Source organism: Neovison vison, chromosome 14 (assembly GCF_020171115.1).
Source record: "Neovison vison isolate M4711 chromosome 14, ASM_NN_V1, whole genome shotgun sequence".
Classification (NCBI taxonomy): domain Eukaryota; kingdom Metazoa; phylum Chordata; class Mammalia; order Carnivora; family Mustelidae; genus Neogale; species Neogale vison.
In genome coordinates, this window is record NC_058104.1 from 3,749,062 (window position 1) to 3,771,409 (window position 22,348).

General features: G+C 53.9%; 1 protein-coding gene across 4 annotated transcripts in view; it reads right to left on the reverse strand.

The window, feature by feature from the left end:
* IQCE (IQ motif containing E) overlaps positions 1-22,348 on the reverse strand; it is a 46,016-nt gene that overhangs the window by 12,750 nt on the left and 10,918 nt on the right. For all 4 annotated transcript variants that reach the window (XM_044232929.1, XM_044232930.1, XM_044232931.1 and 1 more), the window contains 12 exons: positions 21,465-21,535; positions 17,319-17,432; positions 17,141-17,191; positions 13,524-13,594; positions 12,394-12,466; positions 12,149-12,198; positions 10,597-10,760; positions 9,179-9,234; positions 7,645-7,844; positions 5,608-5,712; positions 4,088-4,178; positions 36-203 (listed from right to left, as the gene is read on the reverse strand). In XM_044232929.1, the coding sequence (XP_044088864.1) occupies positions 36-203; positions 4,088-4,178; positions 5,608-5,712; positions 7,645-7,844; positions 9,179-9,234; positions 10,597-10,760; positions 12,149-12,198; positions 12,394-12,466; positions 13,524-13,594; positions 17,141-17,191; positions 17,319-17,432; positions 21,465-21,535 (1,214 nt within the window). The remainder of the gene's footprint in view (positions 1-35; positions 204-4,087; positions 4,179-5,607; positions 5,713-7,644; positions 7,845-9,178; positions 9,235-10,596; positions 10,761-12,148; positions 12,199-12,393; positions 12,467-13,523; positions 13,595-17,140; positions 17,192-17,318; positions 17,433-21,464; positions 21,536-22,348) is intronic.

Consider the following 22,348-nt stretch of genomic DNA (forward strand, 5'->3'; position numbering starts at 1 on the left):
CACGCAGCATAGGGACGGCCTCCACGGTCTCTCACCTGGCGTCGGTACACCTTCCACCGGGTCTGCAGGATCCTGGCTGCTGTGTCTCTTCGCCCCTCCGAGCAGCTGGAGGGGGGCCGGGAGCCCTCCTCGCTTGTATCTGGCTCCCAGTCCTGCTGAGAGGGCCTGCTGGTGGGAAGGGAAGGTCGGGGTTCTTCTGGGGTCTGCAGAAATTCAAGGTGTAAAGGACGGTTAAGCCAGGCAGGGAAGATGGGGAACGGGTCAGGCGGCAGGACGTCGGCAGGATGTCGGCGGAACACGGACGGAGCTCATCAGGCTAGACTCTATAATGCGGAGGAGAAATCTGTTGGTTCGGCACGCTGTACGACTAACAAAATCTCCACAGAAACAACGTACAGCTAATAAACAACTGAAGGTCTGTTTTCATCCCCCTCCCAGACCCAGTGTGGAGGTGCTCCCCTAGGAGGACAGCACAGCGACACCACCTGTGGGTCGTGGCCCCTTACTCGCTCTGACATACTTCCCGAGCTCAGGGACACGTGTGTGTTATTGCAAGGTCTACCTGCTTTTCGGGGGTCCTGTGTTTGGTCTTTATTTTAGTATGAGACTCTGACAGAAACAGGACCTCTGTGATGAAAGGCATTGGATTTCTAGCTGGGTTTTCCCAGTAAAAAGAAGCAAGAATTGCTATTTTGACCATTGAAATAACCCCAATTTCTACCATACTCGAGGGCCCAAATTTATTTTCTTCAGGGACATTTCTTGATAACAATCAGCACACCAGACTGTCCTCCTCACCGCTGGGGACACACATAGAGAGGAGACTGCCCTTCAGAAGACCAAAACTGGGGGCACCTGGGTGGCTCAGTCGGTTCGGCCTAGGTCATGATCTCAGGGTCCTGGGATCGAGCCCCACATTCGGCTCTCTGCTCAGTGGGGAGCCTGCTTCTCCCTCTCTCTCTCTGCCTGCCTCTCTGCCTACTTGTGATCTCTCTCTGTCAAATAAATAAATAAAGTCTTAAAAAAAAAAAAGAAAAAGACCAAAAATGTTAAAAACTGTGAAGCTGTCCTGGGTTTGAGGCACCCTGGCATCCTACTGGAGAGGCCCGTGTCCTTCCCTAACACACCCCCACATCGCTGCTTCTCTGGAGCGACATGAAACCTGTCACCACATGGCCCATCCCAGTGTGAGCAAGACAGTCACAGGAGTCACCTAAGATAAAGGAACATGCACTCAAAAACTCTTGCAAACAGCTAAAAGAATTTTAAACTTTGATAGACGTAGAAACTCCTCGAGGCAACTGTTAGTAACTGCCCCCACCGTCACCCCGCTTAAACCTACGACTAATGACTCACATCCCGATGCTAAGAACTGAATCCTGCATTTGGAAATGATTCTCCAGCAGGAAAACACCCAAAGCCTGTTACAGTGACATGCACGCCTATAGAAAATTCCAACAATGCTGGCAGTAAAACAGTTACTGGATGTCACTGCACAGAAGCAGCCGCACTTTGGTAATCTGTTCGGACGGTTTTCCAGGTGTAAGTTTTTTCTAACATCAGGGGATCAATTCTATGACCTTCTCTGGAGGACAGGGTGACAGGCAGCTTTTGGAGTCAGCAGACGGAGAACCCGATCTCCCCTGGAGGTGGCTGGACAGTGTCCCCGTGTCCTGCTGTCCCACCAGCAGATGCACCGCTCACCCACGGGTCTCCTGTCCATGGTGTCTGCACGATCGCGGGGCTGCACCTAACGTCCTAGTTCCTGCAGCTGTGTGGCAGCACGGCTCCCTCCCTCGGCCTAGTCTGTGAATGAACAGTGGGGTCCGAGACCCGCTCCTGCCTTTTATGGGGACACCAAACCTCCAGGTTGGATACGATGTCCCAGTGAGCACTGACTGTAACTCCAATGCCAGGCAAACGTGAAGGCCCTGCAGGGGATGTAGACGCAGTGATTAAGGATGTCATCCCTTGAGGAAAATAATGTTCATCGGGGCTTCCTCTCAACACGGCCACAGGGCCTCACACTGAGTTAGCGGAGGATCAAGATCCCGAGTCAGTGGGATTAGCAGGGACAGCGGCACATTTGTGGTTAGGGGCTCAGAGAAGCGGGCCTGGGCCTCGGGACCTCTGTGACCTCCTGGAGGTCAGCGCGAGGGCTGGAGGGGCGAGGGGCCCACAGCTGGGGCCACCTTCTCGATGGCGGCTGCACGTCAGTCCCCGGGGTGGACACCGGGCTACCGTGACTCCATCTCTGGAGTGTGTTGAAGAGACAATAGGGGAAACTTCCTTTCCTTCCCACGTGAGTGTCTGCGGGAACCCCCAGCGGGCCTCCCTGCAGAGGACAGTCTTCAAGAACCAGAGAAATTAAGATAAGCTGAAGAATCTCCATTGGGTTCTGTCAGGTGCTTCCCCAGGGTTCAGGATCACGGACAAGTCACAGGTGGGCAAGCGCTGCTGTTTCAGAGCCCGGGGAGTACCTGCGTGGGAAGCCTGTCCCCCACCGGCGACACGGCCCCTGGGGATACGTAAGCTCGTCTCTGCCACACACGTGGCATCCCTGGCCTCCTGGCTGCCCAGTGCTGACAGCAGGTGTGGACCTGTAGGGGAGCACGGGGTCCCCTGGAGAGTGACGGTTGCGCAGAGTGGCTTGCTTCAGGATGTGCGATGTTCACCAAAGCACTGGAAAAACCAGCACGGAAAAGCATCCCACGGAGAACACAACAGTATGCTTTACTGAGCAGCAGAAACAGTTCCCAGAAGGATCGGGAAGAATTCACAGCGTCTGTCCCTCACACTTGGCCATCCAGTACCAAGGCCACGCTGCAAACTGGGGGGTGGGGGGCTCCTGCCAGCACATGCCACGCCTCTGCCTTCCCTAGCCTCCTGGGGAAGCTGAGGCCTGTTCTTGATTTGCAGCCAGAGATGCACTCATCATCTTCTCCAGATCCCGACTTCCAGCTCTTTCCCGGTTTCGAAGCACATGGTGTCGTGCAGTCAAAGGGCCTCCCGGTGGAGACTCCAGCCAGTAAGCCTGAGAAGCTGGCCCAGATTCCAGCACCACCCTCCGCAGAGACTCAGCCCCGGTGACCGTCTCCATCAAGTCACTGGCTATAAAACAGGAAGTCGCCTTCCGAAGTAATAGAACTCCTTGGGCTGAAGCGTGCACCAGGCAAAGCTCCGCCGTCCTGGTGGGCCCCCTGGTGTTACCACGTCAGCAGCAAACAGACAGACAGAGGCTCGTGGAAAGGGACCGCAGACAGGCCACCCATCTGTCCTCTACCATCTCGCACACTAACCAGCTCGGCGCCAGCTACCTGTGGGGATGTCCTCTGGGGAAACAGGGCAGCCCCAGGATTGTAATACCTCTGTTGTTTGTGTGAACAGATTACACCCACCATCTGAGAAAACCCGTCAGCTGGAGAAAAGGATTAACACAGAGCCACCAGACGTCCAAGTGCAAGTGGCACCGGGCCCATAAGCACCAGAGGGCTTTTGAACCCTCACGGCCACACAGGTCACCTAAGCTACAGCTGCCTTCACGAGGGGACGGGGACAGGACGGTGGGAGCCCACACTTACCTCTCACCTTGAACCCACCATTTGCCACACACTCATTCAACACCTGGACGAGCGCACAACTCAGTGGCAGGCACAGGCCCCCGCAAAGACACGCCGCCATAGTGAGCGCCCTCCCCGCCAGGCCATAGTTTGAAACTCTCACAAAACACACGGGGCGGGGGGCAGGAGGTCCTTGTTCAGCATCACTCCTTCTCACCCATGAATGGACACCCCCTTGTCAGACAATTAGACTTTCTGCTTATGTCACGTCTGGGGAAGATCTTCACTCGGCTTCATTATCCAAGACTTAAACTCTCATTCAAAAGTCACTTAACTGACAACAGATGGGTTCAGAACCCCAGATTCAACACACACCATTGATGAAAACAGACAGGGATGATAAAGGGGAACTGGACCGTTAGCGTCGGAGTCAGGACAGCCGGGGACAGACCACGCAGAACCATCTAGGCCCGGCCAAGAGCCCCGCAGTGCCCGCACAGGAAGTCCGAAACCCCGCTGAGCCATACCTCGGGACTCCTCTCCACAGGGTCGTTTCTCTCTTCTCTCCTGATTTCTTCCAGTTCTTGACACTTCTTCGTAAGTGTTTGAATTTCCTCTCTAAAGCGGGAGGGGACAGATGACATATTACTCATCATTACGCAGCGGCCCCTGCCTGTATGGGATGGCAGGGAGGGCCGCCCGCAGGGCTGGCAAGGCCACCCCTTGTGCCATGATGTGGGGCCCCGCTACCAACCCCCTGCCCCTCGGGAGGGATGGGGTCCCCACTGTGGGACTGCACTCTGCGGCCTGTGTCCACAGCTAGGCCTACAGCCCTGAGAGGGCAGGGCCAGAGGATCCCCCGGCTGGCACCACCTTGGGCACGTGGGAAGAACCAGACAGACCATGATGGCAGGAGTGACACATGGGAAGGCAGCACTCGGGGTTTCCAGCACATGGTGTGCATGAATGCAAATACATCTTGCGTCCTCGCTACAGGTCTCAAAAGGTGACAAAAGAACAGCTTTTCCCTGTGCACCTGCCCCTTCTGTCTCCTTCAGTCCTGCTTTCTGACAAAACCTAGTCATGGTTCTCCGGAAGATAAATATTCTTCTTTTTTTTTTTAGATTTTATGTATTTATTTGACAGAGATCACAGGTAGGCAGAGAGGCAGGCAGAGAGGGAGGGAGAAGCAGGCTCCCTGCAGAGCAGAGAGCCCGATGCGGGGCTTGATCCCAGGACGCTGAGATCATGACCACCAAGCCACTCAGGCACCCCCGGAAGATAAATATTCTTATTCGTTCCATCAATCTGTGTCTTCCTCAGTATTCTGAGCACTGAATGTTTCCGCTCAGCGTTCGAACTTACTTTTGGGGACATTTCTCACTGAGGTAAAGCTTGTAGAATGTAAAATTCACTAGAGTAAAATACAGGATGAAATGGGTTTCCATGCGCTCATGGCTTCGTGCCAAAGCCACCAACTCCAGAACTCTCCTGTCACCCTGAAGGAGCCTGGGCCCGTCAGCCACCCCTTCCCGCTTCCCTGTCCCGCACCCTCTCTCCAAGACTTTGTGTGTGTCAGGATTGTTCGGTGCGTGGCGCTTCCCGTCTGCTTCCTTCATGCGGCCCAATGTATGGGAGGCTCGCCCACTGCTGTCCTGTGTGTCAGAACATAGTCCTTTCTATCTCTTCACGTGGACAAACTACTGTTTGTTATCCGTGCCTCAGCTGATGGGCCTGGGGCTCTGTCCCCAGTTTTGGGGTGTGAGCAATGACCCTGATGGTGCGGGAGGTCCCACCCCGGGAGTCCTGACCCAAGGGGTGTCAGCGAAGGGTGTGTGCAGAGGCAAATCCTGGCCTGGTGGGGAAGAGCGCTTTCCCAGAACTGGGACTTTTATTAGGAGGACCCGATCAGGACACGGGGGACGGGGCATGGGGCGGACCTGGGTTGGGGCTGCATGCAAACTGTTCCAGAACTGCATGGAGGCAGGACGGGAGATGCCTGGAACCCCGTGATCCCCTGACAGCCTGAGAGTCCTGGCACACTCACCTCAGAGCCTCCTCTCTCCCTCGTCTCTCCTCTTCGCCTCCCTTCATGCCTTCCAGCTCCTTCCGCAGCTCAGTGTTGGTCTGCATAAGCTGCTTCACCTCCAACCTGAGTGCACAGAACCACAGACCTTCAGTGTTCGTGAAAACAGGGGGCCACGGTTGTGCCGATAGCCACCGAGCAGGAAGAGCTCTCTGAAAACACCAGCCGCCCGACTTCCTTCCTTACGACAGTCGATGGACAGAGGTGCTCGCTGATTAGCCCGTGGAGCCAGGAACACACCCAAACAGGCCTGCCACCCCAGCCATGGGGTGGTTCCGACAGATCTTCACTGAGCACCTGCTATGTGCCCGTGACGGTTAGGTGCCTGGGATACAGGGTGACGAGCTGCGACCCCAGACAAGCTGGAATAATGTGTTATCCCAAGAGTTACACGATACATGACCCTGAGATGAGTGATCAGAGGGTCCGCCCTGCACTGCACAGGGCTGCTGCCTGAGCCGAACCATCGAGAATGGGGGGTAGGGGGGCAGCCAGGACCTCCAAACACATTGCTTCCCAACGAGGTTTCCTGGGTCCCACAGGTGGCACATGGCTAAGAACATTGCTCCGACACAAGACCTCAGTCTGACCTCAGCTCCATAGCTCACTGCCGTGTAGCCTAACTTTTCAAGGTCCCTTAATCTCCTTATGAATCAGAGGGACCACCCTGAGTGTTTCACAGAGCGCCTGTCACAGAGCAAGGGCTCATTAAGTGTAAGGTTTTATCACGCCAGGTGACAGCTGAAGAGATTATCAGAGACGTTATTTACCTTTGGAAATGACTAGCTCAATTATTAAAATCCTTCATGAAACACTAATTCTTACAAAGAACCTACCAATTTGCAGAGATGCATTTGGATTGGAGGAGTAAGAACAGGTGGGGTGTGAAAGGATTTTCCTCTGCTGTAAACAGAAAACAGCAGAGAGTAGACAAGGAGTCAGCTAAGGAGTCCTTCTGAGACCTAAATGTGCACAGGAATTGCCAGGGGACCTCATTAGACACAGAGTCAGATTCAGGAGATCTAGGTCTGACGAGGTTCTGCATCTCTAACCAGCTCCCACGTGGGAGGAGATAAAATTCTGCATCTCTAACTAGATCCCCCTCCATGGGTGGGGCCTAGAGTCTGCATCTCTAACCAGATTCCCTGATGGGCAGGGCCTAGGTTCTATACCTCTCACCAGCTCCCAGGTGGGCGGGGCCTAGGTTCTGCATCTCTCACCAGCTCCCAGGTGGGCGGGGCCTAGGTTCTGCAACTCTCACCAGCTCCCAGGTGGGCGGGGCCTAGGTTCTGCAACTCTCACCAGCTCCCAGGTGGGCGGGGCCTAGGTTCTGCATCTCTCACCAGCTCCCAGGTGATGGTGAGGCTACGGCCTCCCAGGCCATACTCAGAGAGATAAACCCCACCTCAGAAGATATGAATTTGGCTTATTTATGACAGAACTGCGACTAGAGAAGCCACAAGTAAACAGCAGAGGAGACAGACACGTTTTTAGTAGGACTACAGATCAAGACACTAGAGAACAAACAGTGAACAAGCATAATCTGGAGACTTTGCCTTTCAAACTCTCAGGGTCACACCGAACACAGCATTTATGTCTTATTTGGCATTTAGACTGGGTATCACAAACACATTACTGACTCTCTAAACCACTCTGCCTAAGATCTAACTGATGGCCTATCTACTTTGTACAAATCGATGAAAGTAAATTCTTCTCTAAAAAATAATTTGGAAGTCACTTGGGAGTTCAGCACGAACAGATTTAAATGATACCTCCCCTTCTTTCAGTGACATAATATGGTCAATTAATGTCTTCTTTTTACCACTAAAGTGACTTCTACTTCATAAGCAAAATATAGGAAGTTTCTGAATCATATAAGACTACAGCAGCAACTACTACGAGGAGCTGAGCATTTCCCCTGAATTCTCCAGAACGGCTGGACTCTAGCCACAACCCCCTCCCAGGGCCACAGGGTGCCGGCCGTACCCCACAACCTACTCTTTCTCCTGCAGCTGCATCTGTAGGGCATTCCGCTCGCCCTTCAGGCTCCGCATGGCCCCCCGGAGACGCTCGCTGTCCTCCTGCCGGTCACCTCGAGGCTGCCTGGGCACAGCAGAGCTGGACGCAGAGGGCACCACGGCATTTGAGTTGACCGCTTCAGAAGTGTGGGACTTGGGGCTTTCCATCGAACTTATTTTCTAGAGGCAACACAGGCATTTTTTTTTTTTTTTAGATTTTATTTATTTATTTGACAGAGAGAAATCACAAGTAGACGGAGAGGCAGGCAGAGCGAGAGAGAGAGAAGCAGGCTCCCTGCCGAGCAGAGAGCCCGATGCGGGACTCGATCCCAGGACTCTGAGATCATGACCTGAGCCGAAGGCAGCGGCTTAACCCACTGAGCCACCCAGGCGCCCCAACACAGGCATTTTTAAAAGATATTCTTTCTCATTTTACTTTGTGGTTATGAAACCCAAGGAAGAGACGAGGGAAACTCAAGCACAGCTATGGGACCACGTGTGACCTCACAACCCCAGGACAGCTCCACCTTGTGGGAGCCTGTCGGAAGGGGAGCCTGTCGGGGAAGTAAAGGGAACCCAGCCAGCAGAGCCCAGCCTGGGGCAGACAGGGGGCAAGGCGCCATTCATAAAACAGAACACGGGCACAGGAGGTGAATTCATAAGCTTCTTTTCTTTATGCTCATTTACCCTAATGTTTCCTTAGGATTTCTGGGACTTTCAATCTCTGCGCTTTCATCCTGAGTGATTGCCCAGCTGTGCCAGCGGAGAGCTACGGAGCCCTGCAGCCTGCCTGATGCCAGCCCGTCTCAGTCTCAGGCGAGAAAGCGCCATCCCGCGTCACGTCTGAGCCACCTCCGGTTGACTCTGTTCCCAGAGAGCTTTGTTTTCAAAATACCCACAATATAAAGAAACAGCTTGGGTTTTGCTGCTGTGTAAATACGCAGAACTGTTTTGTTAAATACTTCCCTCTAGGTTTACTCTGCTTGGCCAAAAAGTGGGCAGCCCTCACAATTTTGCCAGGCTACTCAGAAGAAGCTGAAACTTTGGGCCAGCTCCAGTAGAATCTGGCTGATTACTGGCCAGAGGAGTGAGATCGATTTTACAGATTCAAATCTCCCCTGTTTTCTGGTGTATGGACTGTTTCCTGAGGACTCAGACACACAGACTGGTGGGTGAGCGGCCACGGAAACCCACATGCACTCATCAGGCTGGGTCTCCCATCACCTGCCTCTGTCGCCAGTCACACACAGAGTCTGTCATGTGCCACGTGACCATGGCATTGCCCCCGTGACACCAGGGACGGGAGAGGCACAAGGCATGGGTCTCATCCAGACCTGCGAGAAGCCTGCCCTGGGTGCCATCCGTAGACAGTCACTGTGCATTCACACGTTCACTCCAAGTGTCCTGTGAGCAAAGGTCTCCTCTGTGTCCCCACTTTATAAGCTGCCTGGCTCTTCCTTTAGCATGAGCAGGTCCGAAAGGGTAAAAGGTGAGCTAAGAGGCACACCACTCACTTTTTCCAGCTCTGCGATCCGTCTCAGCAGCCGGGGCTTACTCCATTCCACATAACCTGATGGAAGCAACGGTTTTAAGAGACAGACCTCCTACAGCCACCCCGATGGCCCTTTCAGCCCGAGCCACCTGCCTCAAGCACGACCTGCAAGTTTCTCCTTCCATAGCCAGCTGCAAAGCCAGGAGACCCCCCCACCTGGCAGATGCTTATAAGCCAAAAGGTGCCTTCCTGGGAAGGATTCTGTCCCCCACACTGCGGCGCTGTCCCTCGTGGGCCATCCAGTCCTGATTCTACCCGTCAGGCTTGGCCCCATTTCTCAAGGTCACACGAATCCGCTTTGCCCTATCCTCTACCCTCCTCCCTCCTTCCAGCATTTCCTTCTGTGGTGCTCCTAGCTCTGCTGGCCATCTCGCCGGCCACTGGCAACCGTGCTTGGGCTCACCCTCAACTCGCCCTCTGCACACTGCTGAGTATGTCTGTGGCTGCACCCGGGGCCTGCCTCGGCTCCACTCACTCTCCCGTGCTCTGAATCCCACCCAGGTCCTCTGCTGGCCGAAGCCTCCGCCCTGAATCAGTGATATGTCCTGCCCCCACCTGGACAGCTATTCCATGCAACAGACTGGACTCATTCCCTTCCCCCATGGCCACCCCTCTCTGTCACCTCCACCTCAGTAAAGGACATCGTCCTTTTGGGCACTCAGATAAAAGCCCTGGAGCCTGGCTCCTCCCTTCTCTCAGAGGCTGCACCAGATCTCCCAAAGGCATCCGGAACCTGGCCACCTCTTACCCCCCAAGGTGCCACCCTGCTCCGGGTTGCCAGCAGCTACCGCGAGGACACCGCAGAAGCCCCGTCTCCCTACAGTCCACTCGGCACAGAAGCTGGCCTTCTCCCCTCGGCCCAAACCCCAGGGGCCTGGGCCTGGGCTCCACAGCCCTGTCCTGCATCCAACCCCATGCCTTGTCTCATTGCCACCAGCCTCCCACTGCTGCCACATGCTGGGCACGCTGGTTCTGGGCCTGGCTGTCCCTCGCCTGTCCCAGCTCTGGCAGCTGTCACTGTCTCCGAAGCCCCTATTCACACACCACCGTCCCTGACACTTGCTACCACCCGACCCATGACCGATGGGTTGGCCTCTCGATCCCCTCCAGTACGATGCTGCCCCCACGAGGGACATCTGCTTTCATTCCGGACTTGATGCCGCTTCCTAAAAGGGCGCCTGGCACACAGCAGGCGCTTGTTACATTGGGGAAGTGCGCATCTGCATTCGTGGCAGCTGAACTAGGGCCTGGGGACACAGCGGGAGGGCCAGGATGCTCCCATGGCCTCTGCCCGCACCTTCCCTCCAAGAACCGGCCACGCGGCCTCTCCTGGAGGGTCTCTCCTCGGGTGGCTCTGGGGACCGTACCCTTCGTACGTACCCTTCGTGGTGGAGATGGTGGGGGAGTTGCTCAGCACGCGGTCCAGGTCTTCCTTCAGGCTCTGGTTCTCTTCCGTGAGCTCTTGGACGCTCCGGGACAAGCTTAGGAGGGCGCTGCTCACTTTTTTCTGCCTTTTGAGGCCCATTTTCTTCTCTCCGGGAGGCCTAGGAATAACAAAGCCAAGGGCTAGGTTTGAGCTCCTAAAGCGGCTTTATAAATGCCTGAAAAGAGGGGTGGGCACATGACAGCCTGTCCCTCTCAGAGTGGCCTCTGCTGAAGTCTGCTGTGGAACAGGGAACATGGACTTTGAGCCCCAAGGAAGCAAACTGCTATCCCCCAAACCGAATCCCATTCTCATTTGTAAATCTGCATAACAAAATGCTGTATTTGATACTAGTTATCTGTTCCAGACTGCATCGCTCAAGACTGGGAACTTGCTCTCTGTCCGGTTACATAGATCCCTGTTTAATGACTCTGCCCCTTACCCCGCGAAGTCCAACATAACAGCCAATCCTTACTGTTCTGTTTCTGCATTTGCAAATTCGGCTACTGGCTAGAATTTATTTGTAAGCCCTGATCGACTCTTGGGGTACCTTTGAGGTTGCTCAGGGACACGGGCAGGGCAGCCGGAGGGGCGAGCTCCTGGCGGGGGTGGGGTAGGATGGGGGTGGGGACCCGGCCTTCCCCGTGGTCCCCAAGTGCTCCACCAGCGGCACCTCCACCATCAACTCTCCCCCAATTTGTGCTGTGGCTGGTGATCTCACGGTTTAAAACCACCCCCTCTGCCCGCACAACGCTCAGAGGCTATCCCGTGTTCCTAATCTCAAGAAAGCACGTGTGTGTGTGCGTGATGCCACTCCGGGAATCCAGTATTTACCAAATAAGCGTCTCTAAACAGAAATACACGCAGAAACAGGGCGGGTGACGATGTTGTGACCCGAGGCTCTAGGAACCTACTCTGAACGCCCGCCCCGGGAAGCGACGGCTCAGTATTCAAGCAGGTCCGTGTTGGCGGACATTTCGCAGAACATACCTGCTGCGGACAGCAAGAATCAACTGTCCTTTATGGAAAAAGCTCGCCAACCCCAGAAGGGGAATAGGGAAGCTGTGCCTGACACAGGGTGAATGTTGGATACTCGTTCGTAGCTCAGCGCTGAGGCCGGTGACATGGCCAAATCTATGATAAGGGAATCTTTGAGATATGGAAACCCCCATGCCTCTACTAAGAAACTCCTCTGGGGAAGTGAACTTGTATTCTTTGTACTTGGTATTAAAGGTTCTGGGCAAGGAAGGCCTGCTTTCGACAACAGCGTTAACTGCGTGCGGAAACCGTTCCGTAGCTGGAGCTAGGGACTGGGCGCGTGGAGAGGTGAATGTGCCAGCACGTGGCCACTAGGAGGGGACATGGGTAATGGTCCCAAGCAGAAACACATCCACTAAGACACCACACAGGTGCGAGGTCCAAAGAGGAGGGCACTGCGGGCTCCCACACAATGTCTGTGCTACTCCTAGAACCAAACACAAAACACGGCTCTCGCGGACATGATCGTACTTCTTTCCTATGGGTTCGGAGCTTGCCAAGAGAGTCTGGAGACGGTGGATCTGTAAATACCAAATTAAAGTACATTACGATACAAATGAGCATATAGACCTTTCCCCCAAAACAAGCTGAAACCAGATTCCTGATTTCCGCCTAGTGGCTGGAAGTAACACTGAGTTCCTGGGACTCACGTGCAAGCTAAGGGTCCCCGGGTGAAGCGGGACTACCCCCGCCCCACCCTGGAGAAGGCCACGCACCTCCTCGTAGTAAGTCTCCATGGCAATCCTCATCTCTTCCAAATTAGTGGTCTTCATATCAGTCTGCAGTTTGCTAGAAAGCCAAGTTCAGAGTTAGCGCGGCAGTGCCGGCAGCCCCAGGGGCAGACCAAGGGCTTCCGGGAACGTCAACCGGGGATGGCTTTGCGAGAGCTGTGGGCAGGGTGGGGAGCCTCGCAGACTCGCATGGAGACCCACGGGAGGATCCTCACCCCTCAGGACCCACCACCTCCAGGTGTGGTAACAGACTCTCTAAAGCTATTCCTTCCTAAGCAGGAGGCCTTCTGGGAAGAGGCGAAGTGACTGTGAAGGACCCAGTCTCGGGGTGAGAACAGCTGCCTCGGGGGGCGGGGGAAAGAGTGCTTTGTAAGGAGGGAGCATCACTTCTTTCCCACAGCACCAGCCCCTTCTCCCCCACCTCAGCAGCCCAGAGACTTCAGATAAAAAGCTCCAGCAGACAAATGAAAGTACAGTTAGAGTTCAGGATTCTGCAACAGGAGAAATCAGCAAATAATCCAAACGTTCACAGTTGACAATTTCAGCAAGAAACACAGGAAGGGAAGCTGTTGTACACAGGGGAGACTGGGGCAACAGAGGACTTCCCTCTGTGTTGTATTACGGGGCGGGGGAGTGTGTGCGGCCGACCCCAAGGAGCACCAGGGCGCCATGGGAATGGGCCGGCGGCTGGTGTCCCAGCACCGAGGGCTGGCATTGAGACCACAGACCCAGCACACACCATCAAGTGACCCACAGAAGACGGAGGAGAGAAAGCAGTTTCCAAATGCACAAGGGACAGGAAAAGAGATGAAGGGCTGGTCCCATTCCCAGTGACATTTGGAAGAGGGGCTGGTCCCATTCCCAGTGACATTTGGAAGAGGTGGCTAATACCTTCATCTTTTGGTGCAGGGAGGAAGCTGGGACAACGGCATAGGGCAGAGGGTGGCGGGGTGGGGGGCTGAAGCTGCAGTCTGGGCAGACAAAGCAAACCCTGGTACGGGAGACGAGGCAAGGCGAGGGGCACATGTGCTGGCTCCAGCCAGCCTTCGGTGGGGCGAGGCCTCGGGGACCCTCCAGAGCCTGCCACCCCCGGCCACCCACCAGCGTGTCCGTACTTGATCGTGTTGTCCTTCTCCTTGCACTGCTGCTCCAGCTTGAGAATCCTCTGCTTTAACCCATTAACGACCTGCCGATGGAACACCAGCACATCAAGTTGACTGCTTCCGTGTCCATGACCTCCCTGTCCCGCTGGACACTCAGATTGCCCTGTCCCCAGGCTGCCAGCTGACCTGGCAGCATCTGGACACCCTCTCCCCCTTGATCGCTGCTCTCTTTCGTAGAGTCTAGGTGCAGCGGAGAGAGGGGCCGGCTGTCCCACTGGCTCTGGGTGTGGTGGCAAGGGCAGGGCAGGGCTGGGAGATGTGCCTGCAGGGGCAGAGCCCTCCCTTTGGCTACATTCCACATTTCCAGGAACTGACGGGATGGTACGCATTTTGGAGGAAGCCACTGCCAGCACTAGACACAAAGATCCCATCCTACCTGTCCTGGGCAACTGTGTCCACAGTGTTCCCTTGGAAGTGAGCCTCTGCTGGGCAGCGTTCCCCTCCCCTCCCTCCGGGGAATGAAAGACCTCCTCGTCCACCTCATTCTTTCCTTCTCTCTATTAACATATCACTCTGGGAGATAGCACCCTTATGTTTCTGGAAGACTAACCCTTTCTTTCTTCTTGAACCATCAAACAACTGTTTAATTGGATTTTGAGCTGATTTTACATTATATTAGTAATACATGAATACATCTTTTTATAAAAAAAAATTAAAACACTATAGAGGGAACTATGCTCCTTGACCTTAACTCTCTCAACTAAATATTGTCCTCCACTGAATGCGAGTTCTCTAGACCTCATTATATGGATGTGAACCCCTCGACCGTAAGATGTTCTGCTGTGTTTGTGGAAACGGCACCCTACCGCACACAGTCTGCAACTTGTCATTTTCCTACCATGAAGGGTCTTGGTGTCTACCCCTCTTGTGCCTACAGATCTCGGTGATTCTTACACGGTGTGATCATGTGGTGTAGACATCCATCCCTCTACTGATGGATATTCAAGCTGTTAATACAAACAAACCTTCAGTAGACATCCAGCCCTCCTCATGCACGTGTGCAAATGTCTCTTGAGGGGAGACGGTGACCAGCACAGTGTCCAATCACAAGACGCAGTGACTCTGAAGGGCAATTTGGCAGCGGATGTGAAAGTGGGAACAGTCCATTCCCGAGGATCTAGAATTTCTACCTTTTTTTTTTTTTAAAGATTTTATTTATTTATTTGATGGAGAGAGGCAAGGAGAGTGCAAACACAAGCAGGGGGAGTGTGAGAGGGAGAAGCAGGCTTCCCGCCCAGCAGGGAGCTTGATGTGGAGCTTGAGCCCAGGAGCCTGGGACCACAACCCGAGCCAAAGGCAGAAGCCCAACAACTGAGGCACCCAGACACCCCTAGAATTTCTACTTTTAATCAACTTTAATAATTTTTTAAAAAAGGGGCGCCTGGGTGTCTCAATGTGTTAAGCCTCTGCCTTCGGCTCAGGTCATGGTCTCAGGGTCCTGGGATCAAGTCCCACATCAGGCTCTCTGCTCAGCAGGGAGACTGCTTCCCCCTCTCTCTCTCTCTGCCTGCTTCTCTACCTACTTGTGATCTCTCTCTGTCAAATAAACAATAAATAATCTTTTAAAAAAATAAAAAATAAAAAAAACAACCCACAGCAGGGTGTTAGATGGCTCAGTTTGTTGAGCTTCTGACTTGGTTTTGGTTCAGGTCACGATATCAGGGTCATGAGATCGAGCCCTGCATCAGGCTCTGTGCCCAGTGCACAGTCTGCTTGGGATTCTCTCTCTGCCTCTTCCTGTCCCGTGCTCACACACATTCTAAATAAAATCAATAAAATCTTCACTTGATCTTAGCCAAAAGGCCGAGAAGCGATTAAAATCAATAAAATCTTAAGAAAAAAAAAAAAACTCACAACATCGAATAAAAATGCAAAAAGTCCTTCCTCTACAAGTACATTATTTATGTAACTCCAAATTCTCATCTAAATTAATCACATAGACATTGTTGAACATAGCTGTACTGTTTTATGTTCTTTTTTAATTTAAATATTTTATTTATTTAGGGGCGCCTGGGTGGCTCAGTGGGTTAAAGCCTCTGCCTTCAGCTCTGGTCATGATCTCAGGGTCCTGGGATCAAGCCCCGCATCGGGCTCTCTGCTTGGCAGGGAGCCTGCTTCCCTCCCTCCCCACCACCTGGCCCCTGCCTGCCTCTCTGCCTACTTGGGATCTCTCTCACTGTCAAATAAATACATAAAATCTTTAAAAAATATTTTTTTTCTGAAGATGTTTTAATGAGGCATTATTCTGATTTTAATGGTTTCTGGTTTAATGGGCAACTATAAAAATCCTTACATGAAAGGCTTTTTGTTTTTATTCTGTTTTTTTTTTTCCTGCAGACACAGCTCAAAAAGACACAGCCTGGACAAATGGCAGGCACGACCTCACAGACCATTCCTCAGCTCAGTCCTGCCAACTGAAAACGCAGTGTCCATCTCGAAGCATGCCTGCGCGGTCTCAGTCCTGCTGACACTGGTTCCAATAGTCTTACTTGTGGTAGTTGGAGCAAATGTCCTCACTCAAGTACGCACCGCAGGGTAGCAGTGGGGACCTAGGCAGATGCTGCTGGCTGCGCGGGGCCTGTGGATTCTCTACGAACCTGATCTGGGCCAATCTCTTAACCTCAGTTTCAGCATTTAAAAAAATGGGGACTGAGTCCCTATCACAAAAAAATCCACTGAGATTACATATGACCATACAAGGTCTAGGAGCTGCTGCTCACCTAAGAATGATTTTCTTGTGGAAACGCCTGCGTCTGTTCTAGGCCCTGAGAGCATTTCCTGTGTGCTCTCCGCGGGGCAGAGCCAGGCTTCAGCCTCTCACGCAGCGCCGGCTGCTTGCTCTCCGTCCGGGCCAGCACTGGCCCTCTGTGTGCTCGGGGCAGATTCTTGTCTGCCCCACTCCCCCTACTACTGATCCAGCTCCCGCTGTCGTCTTGGGTGGGGGGGCTGTTACAAATTTTAGGTCACCAAACCTGATAATCACGTCACTAATGTAACTGAACTCCCTGTGTTCAGTAATCTCAGAATTGTCTGCCTTCCCGTTTCCTTTCCGCGTTTCCCCTTTCTAAGAAAAGCATGCTCCCCGACTCAGGAGAGATATGGGGGTGCGGCTCTGTCCACCTGCAGTGGCTTCCCAGCACAGCACTGGTCACAGAACGACACTGCTGCCTGTCACCACGTTCCACTCTGCCCGCTCTGGGCTGTGTGCCCCATGGCCACGGTGGCGTGTGTGCCCTAAGGGTTTAGTCTGTTCCCACTTAGTTGCCGTGTTCACTCAGCATCACTACTCGAGCCCGATGTGTGTCTCAGGTATGGCAGGGATGCCCCCATTGTGACCGCGGTTCCTACAATGGTCCTACTGCCCTGCGCGGAGCCCGCTCGGCCTCCCCTCGCATCCCCCAAAAGCATCCGCAGTTCTCCGGCTCCGTGGAGGCTGGTTTAGGGAATTCTGGGCCCTCATGCTCTGTCACTCCTCTCTACGTGAGAAAAAGGCAGCCCTCACCCATGGGGCGATTTCAAATTCAGATTTCAGTGGGAAGGTCATCTGTCCTGCGGGCGATCGTACTCACCCAGCCAGTATCAGGCCTTTTCTCTGCCAGAGTCCGAACAAAATCGGGGCCCTGCGGTAAGCAGATGGAGAGATGAGGACACGGGCTGCGCAGCCTCTCCCCCCAACAGCCTGAGGCATGGAGCCTGCGCCTTCCCAGCCCGCGGCCGGGCGCTGCCACATGGGGGGCCACCACTTACTCGGGAGGGGTCCAAAAGCTGCTCTATCTGCCGGTCCTTTCTGCTATTTTCCTCTTCTAGGCGCCGAAGCTTTGTTCTCATGAGATCCACATCACTTTTCTGCATGTGCAGTGACTGAAGGGAGACAGAACCACACACACGTACACCCGGGCACACACACGTGCACACGAACGGCCTGGTCAAATGCCCGTCGGAACAGATCTTGCAAAGCGGCCCGGTGCCTAGTCAGGGTGCTGTGTGCATCACGGAGGGGAAGGATGGCTGAATGTCAGGGCAAGGAGCCCTGCGTCTGTCACAGTGTGTGTCGCTAAAACTCGTCAAAGGCTAACTACCATCTTCTTAACACCCTTGTCCTCTGCTGGGGCTCAGGGGGTCAGAGCAAAGGCCCCACGGGTTTTCACCCATCTGGGGTGATCTGAGGAGAAAAGACCATGCAGCCCATTTCCCGCTAAACTGAGTTGATTCGATCTCACAGCTGCCGTGTACTTGGAATTCTCTCCCGCTTTCTACTCAGGACTTACATCACTCTTTTAGGAAATGGCAATGGCAGGTTATTTCTCAGTTTTGTCTTCCTTGTCCTCACTGAAAAAGCTCTCTCCCAGGCCGTGGAACCCCAGAGCCCAGAGAGCGTAAGGTTCAGCAGTGCTCACAAGCCACAATAGGCAGTGCCCATGCCGTTAGCCAGTGCAGTCAACCAGCTGCCAGCATCGGCCCGTAGCCGAACTGGCCAGCTCTCCTGGGAACACCCTTCTCCATTCTGGGCACTCATGGTGTGCAGGAAGGGGGACAGCATCTGAACAAAACCACCACCGGCCAGCTGACTCAAAGCATGCACCCACAGAGGGAGGCCTGGCAGGTCGGCCACACACCTGCGGTAGGCCAGTAGCGCTCTGGGGCACGAGAGGTCCCTGGCACTCGGTGAGGGTTTAATGAATAAGTCAGTTCATGCATAGCTGTTGAAAAGGAGAAGAAATCATATCATGGGAATTCGCTTCTGAAAATAGAGGGTACACTCTCTGTTCCCTCCTGCTTTGTACCCTGAGAAACCTTGGACGGTGTATAGGAGGCAAACATGAGGAGGCTCAGAAGGGTGGGGAGAAGAAGCAGACTAGTTCAGGAACCAGGAGATGACCTCAGAGTCCCCCCTTATGCCTCATACTCACTCACTGGAGTATGGGGGAAAGGCAAAGCCCGGACAAGCCCAAGGGCACAGACAGGAGAGCCTCCTCTCCCCAGCAGGAAAGGGCAGAAAACTTATGGACAATAATGGCTCCACCTTGGGCAGACCCTGCAGAACGGAAAATGGCCCCATCCCTGTCAGTGACAGCTAAGTGCGGAGCCCAGCCCTGACCCCCACCACCCCTGCCAGGCTGTAGCAAGGCTCCCTGCCCCCTCCTTGCTGGGGGGGGTGGTCAGGGGAGGAGTGGGGGAGGGTCAGGACTTCCCTGTCCAGGGGTAATGAGGCCACACACATACACACACACGCACGCAAAACAAAATGCAAGACTTAAATCCTAACATACCAAAAATTACATTAAATGTAAGTGATCTAAACAAACCACCCGGAAGACAGAAACTGGCAATGTAGATTAAGACCAACCATGTGTTGTCTACAAAAAGCTGATTTTAATGTGGCAAGAAAGGAGGTGGAAGTAGAAGGATGGAAAGAGAGACACCACTGAAACATTAACCAAAGAAAGCAGGAGTAGGTCCGTTAGTGCCAGTCAAGCAGACATCAGAGAGCAGAGGCGGATGTCATGTAGCGACTATCAGGATCAATGGGACACAGTGACCCTTAAAGGCACACACTGGAGGGGAAGTGATGAAACTGGAGGGGAAGCCAGACCCACGAGCCGAGTGTGGCCTTCAACACCCTTCCCTGAGCGACGAGCCGAGTGTGGCCTTCAACACCCTTCCCTGAGCGACGAGCGACGAGCGACGAGCAAGCAGCTGCATAGAAAGCCAGCAGGGGTGCCAGGGAGCACGCCCGGCGCCCCACAGAGGCTGACGGCCCACACACCACGCTGCCAGCAACGTGCACACCGTCTTCCCACAACTGTGGCACAGATGCGAGGGCGGGCACTCCCTGGGCCATGTGGCCAACCTGGACACACTTCCAGGAAACAAAACTACATGGGGTGAGTTCTGTGGCCACAACGAGTCCACTACAAGTCGGCAACAAAAACAACACGGAAATCTAAACTCTCAGACACTCAACGACATGATTCCAAATAATCGTGGGCCAAAGGGTCTTCAGGGAATTAGCACAAGAGAAAAGTACAATAATATCACACTTGGCAGGACGCAGCTGGACCAGGGCTGAGCAGAAGGAGCCATGGTACGGGCCGCCCTGGAAGGTTCCCAGGGCAGGATGCTCCGCGGAAAATGCCAGTCTCCAGGGGTCCTGGATGGTATGATTGCACGTATAGAGCATCATCAGGACACCAAGATTATAGCAATGGGGACAAGTCATGGTCACCGGGAGTTAGGAATGGTGAGAGGGGAGGGAGACAGGTATGACCACAAAGGGACAGCTCAAGGAATAGCCTGGGGCAGCACATTTGCTGACGTGTGGCAGGTACATGACCACACACACATGGCAACATGGCGCGGAACTGAAACGTACGTGGCGCCCGTGTCCATGTCCTGGTTTTGATACTGTGCGGACAGGTGGGGGAGACCGGTGCAGGGTCAGGGGACTCTCGGTGCCACCTCTGCTACTGCTCAGGACAGTCTCCACCCTGCTCCTCACTGAGTGTCAGGCTCCCTGGGGTGGTCTACACGGCGGCCCCTCGCCGAGCAAGCACTCACACCGGTACTCTGCTGAGCTCTCACAGCAGCCCCGTGAGACTATACCTCTATGGTCCCCATTTTCAACAGGAACCTGAGGCATCACTTGCCATAGAAAAATGACTGATGCTCCAGACCCCAGAGCCACAGTGTCAAAGAAGTAGACTCTCTTCTCCCTGCGTCTAAAAGCCTGAGCTGATTTTTTCCAGAAGCCTGTGACGGTGAAGTCTGAATAAAGTCAGCATAATTTTACCCAGAGACCCACCTCCAGCCCCACAAAGATTCAAGAGTTCTACCACAGTGATTATTCAGACTTCAAAACTGGGGTTCTCCCCATGATACCTGCCCAATACCTGTCCAACCCCTGCCCTGAGAACGTGGCGCGTGGGAGGCACCTTCACTGCTGTGCACTCCAGTGGGGCACAGTCTCTTGGTTCTACCTGAAATCAGAGCATCTCTTCTGGACCGACACAGAAGGACTGTGTCTTATACACAGTGGCCTAGACCAGGCGCTCCTCAGGCAGGGCTAGCTCGCAGGCCCGTCGCCATGGCCGGGCCCTGGACGTGCTTCCTGCCCACACCCTGTTTAAGCTCTGGTGCCCAGACAGGCTGTGGGCCCCAGACTGATGTTATGGAAGGGAGCGAATCCTGGCCTCTTCTCTAGGGGCCCAAGAACGCATATGGGCACTAAAGCACAGCATGGCAGTCGTGGTTATGGTGACGGTGACGAGGATGACAGTGATTCAGCTCTGTGCACTTCACACATCAGGGACTGGGAGATAGCACGCGGTGGGAAAAGCAGCCTTGGCCTCGGGAGGCAGACAGCCTCAGTGGAAGTCTTCATTCTGCTACTGGTTGACCTTGGATGGACGACTACCTTGTCTGAGTCTCAAGGTCATCACCAGGTAAGAGCCATGAACTCCCTCACAGACTCCTATGGAGATCCACAGAGTGAGGGCACGTGGAACATTCAGTTCACACGGAAGACACACACACACACACACACACACACACACATAGGAGGCTACTGATAACAATGACACCAGCGACCTTACCCGATGCCAAACCTCTATACCGAGGGACTGTGAGGCCAAGCCCGTGTTTCCCCTGCCTCCCTGCCATGCTGTGGGAGCAGAGCAGAGACGGCGCTGACGCACTGGGGAGGCCTCTCCCGCAGCTGGCTCAAGGTGGGCCACCCGGCTTCCAAGGCACAGGGCCAGGCTTCGAACTCGGGTGTCCCTCCAAAGCTCACGTTCTTTCCGCACAGACACATCAGCCCCGACCCAGGCCTTCCCACCCGTCCTTGTAGAAGGCTCTCGCTGTCCCAAACCAGCAAGGGACAGTCAGAAACACTACCTTCTTCAGCTCAATGATCTCGTCGTACATGTCTTCCTTCTCTCTGTAGACCGGGGTCCCGGGAACGTGACCTGGAGGGCGACACGCAAATGTCTGAAAAGATCATCCCAACAGCAGAAAGAATTCCTGGCTGCACCTTAAGGAAAACCAAGAAGTTGGTAAAATTACCCTTTTAAAAAAAGGAGGATTAAAAAAAAAATAAAAGAGCAAAAATACTTGCATGTTTTATAGCCTGACCATAATACCTCCCCTGAAAGTAAGGAGACCAAAACTGATAGCAATGCAGAAAAGTAAAGCAGAAGGAAGTGGAAAGGTGTGAACACAGGGCTTACTTGCAAGAAAAGGAAAGAAGGGGCCAAAAGGAGAAGCGGTACATTCAGGTTTTAAAGAGCAAACAAAACGAAAAGACTAATACCCCCTCCCATGTCGAAGCAGGGAGGCACATTCTGGTTCCGATGTGATACCCGATATACGGAGACTCCACACCACCGAAGCCTAAAGTAGAACTCGGAGCCAGCCAGCGCGGGCTGGGGGTCAGCTCGCGGTCACAGTGACAAGTGCAGAGGCCCTCGAGGGGAGCTGTGCGAGCCGTGCAGGAAACGTGGGTAAAGGCCAGGCAGGAAGACAGAGACAGGACAACAGATGCAGCTTTTCTGGTGAGATGTGGGCTTTTCCTTATTTGCAATTGTTATTTCTAAGGTTGTGTGTCCAATAGATTTCATTAAGACTCTAAGTTTAGGGAGACGGGCCCTACTGGAGCCCTGGAAGATGTCTCTGTCCACATGAGCAAAGCTACTTTCTGGGAGGACAGAGTGGATTTGCAGGACCCCGTCCTCTCTCCGTGATCTCGCAGGGATCCAGCACAGGAAGCCCCAAATCTCACT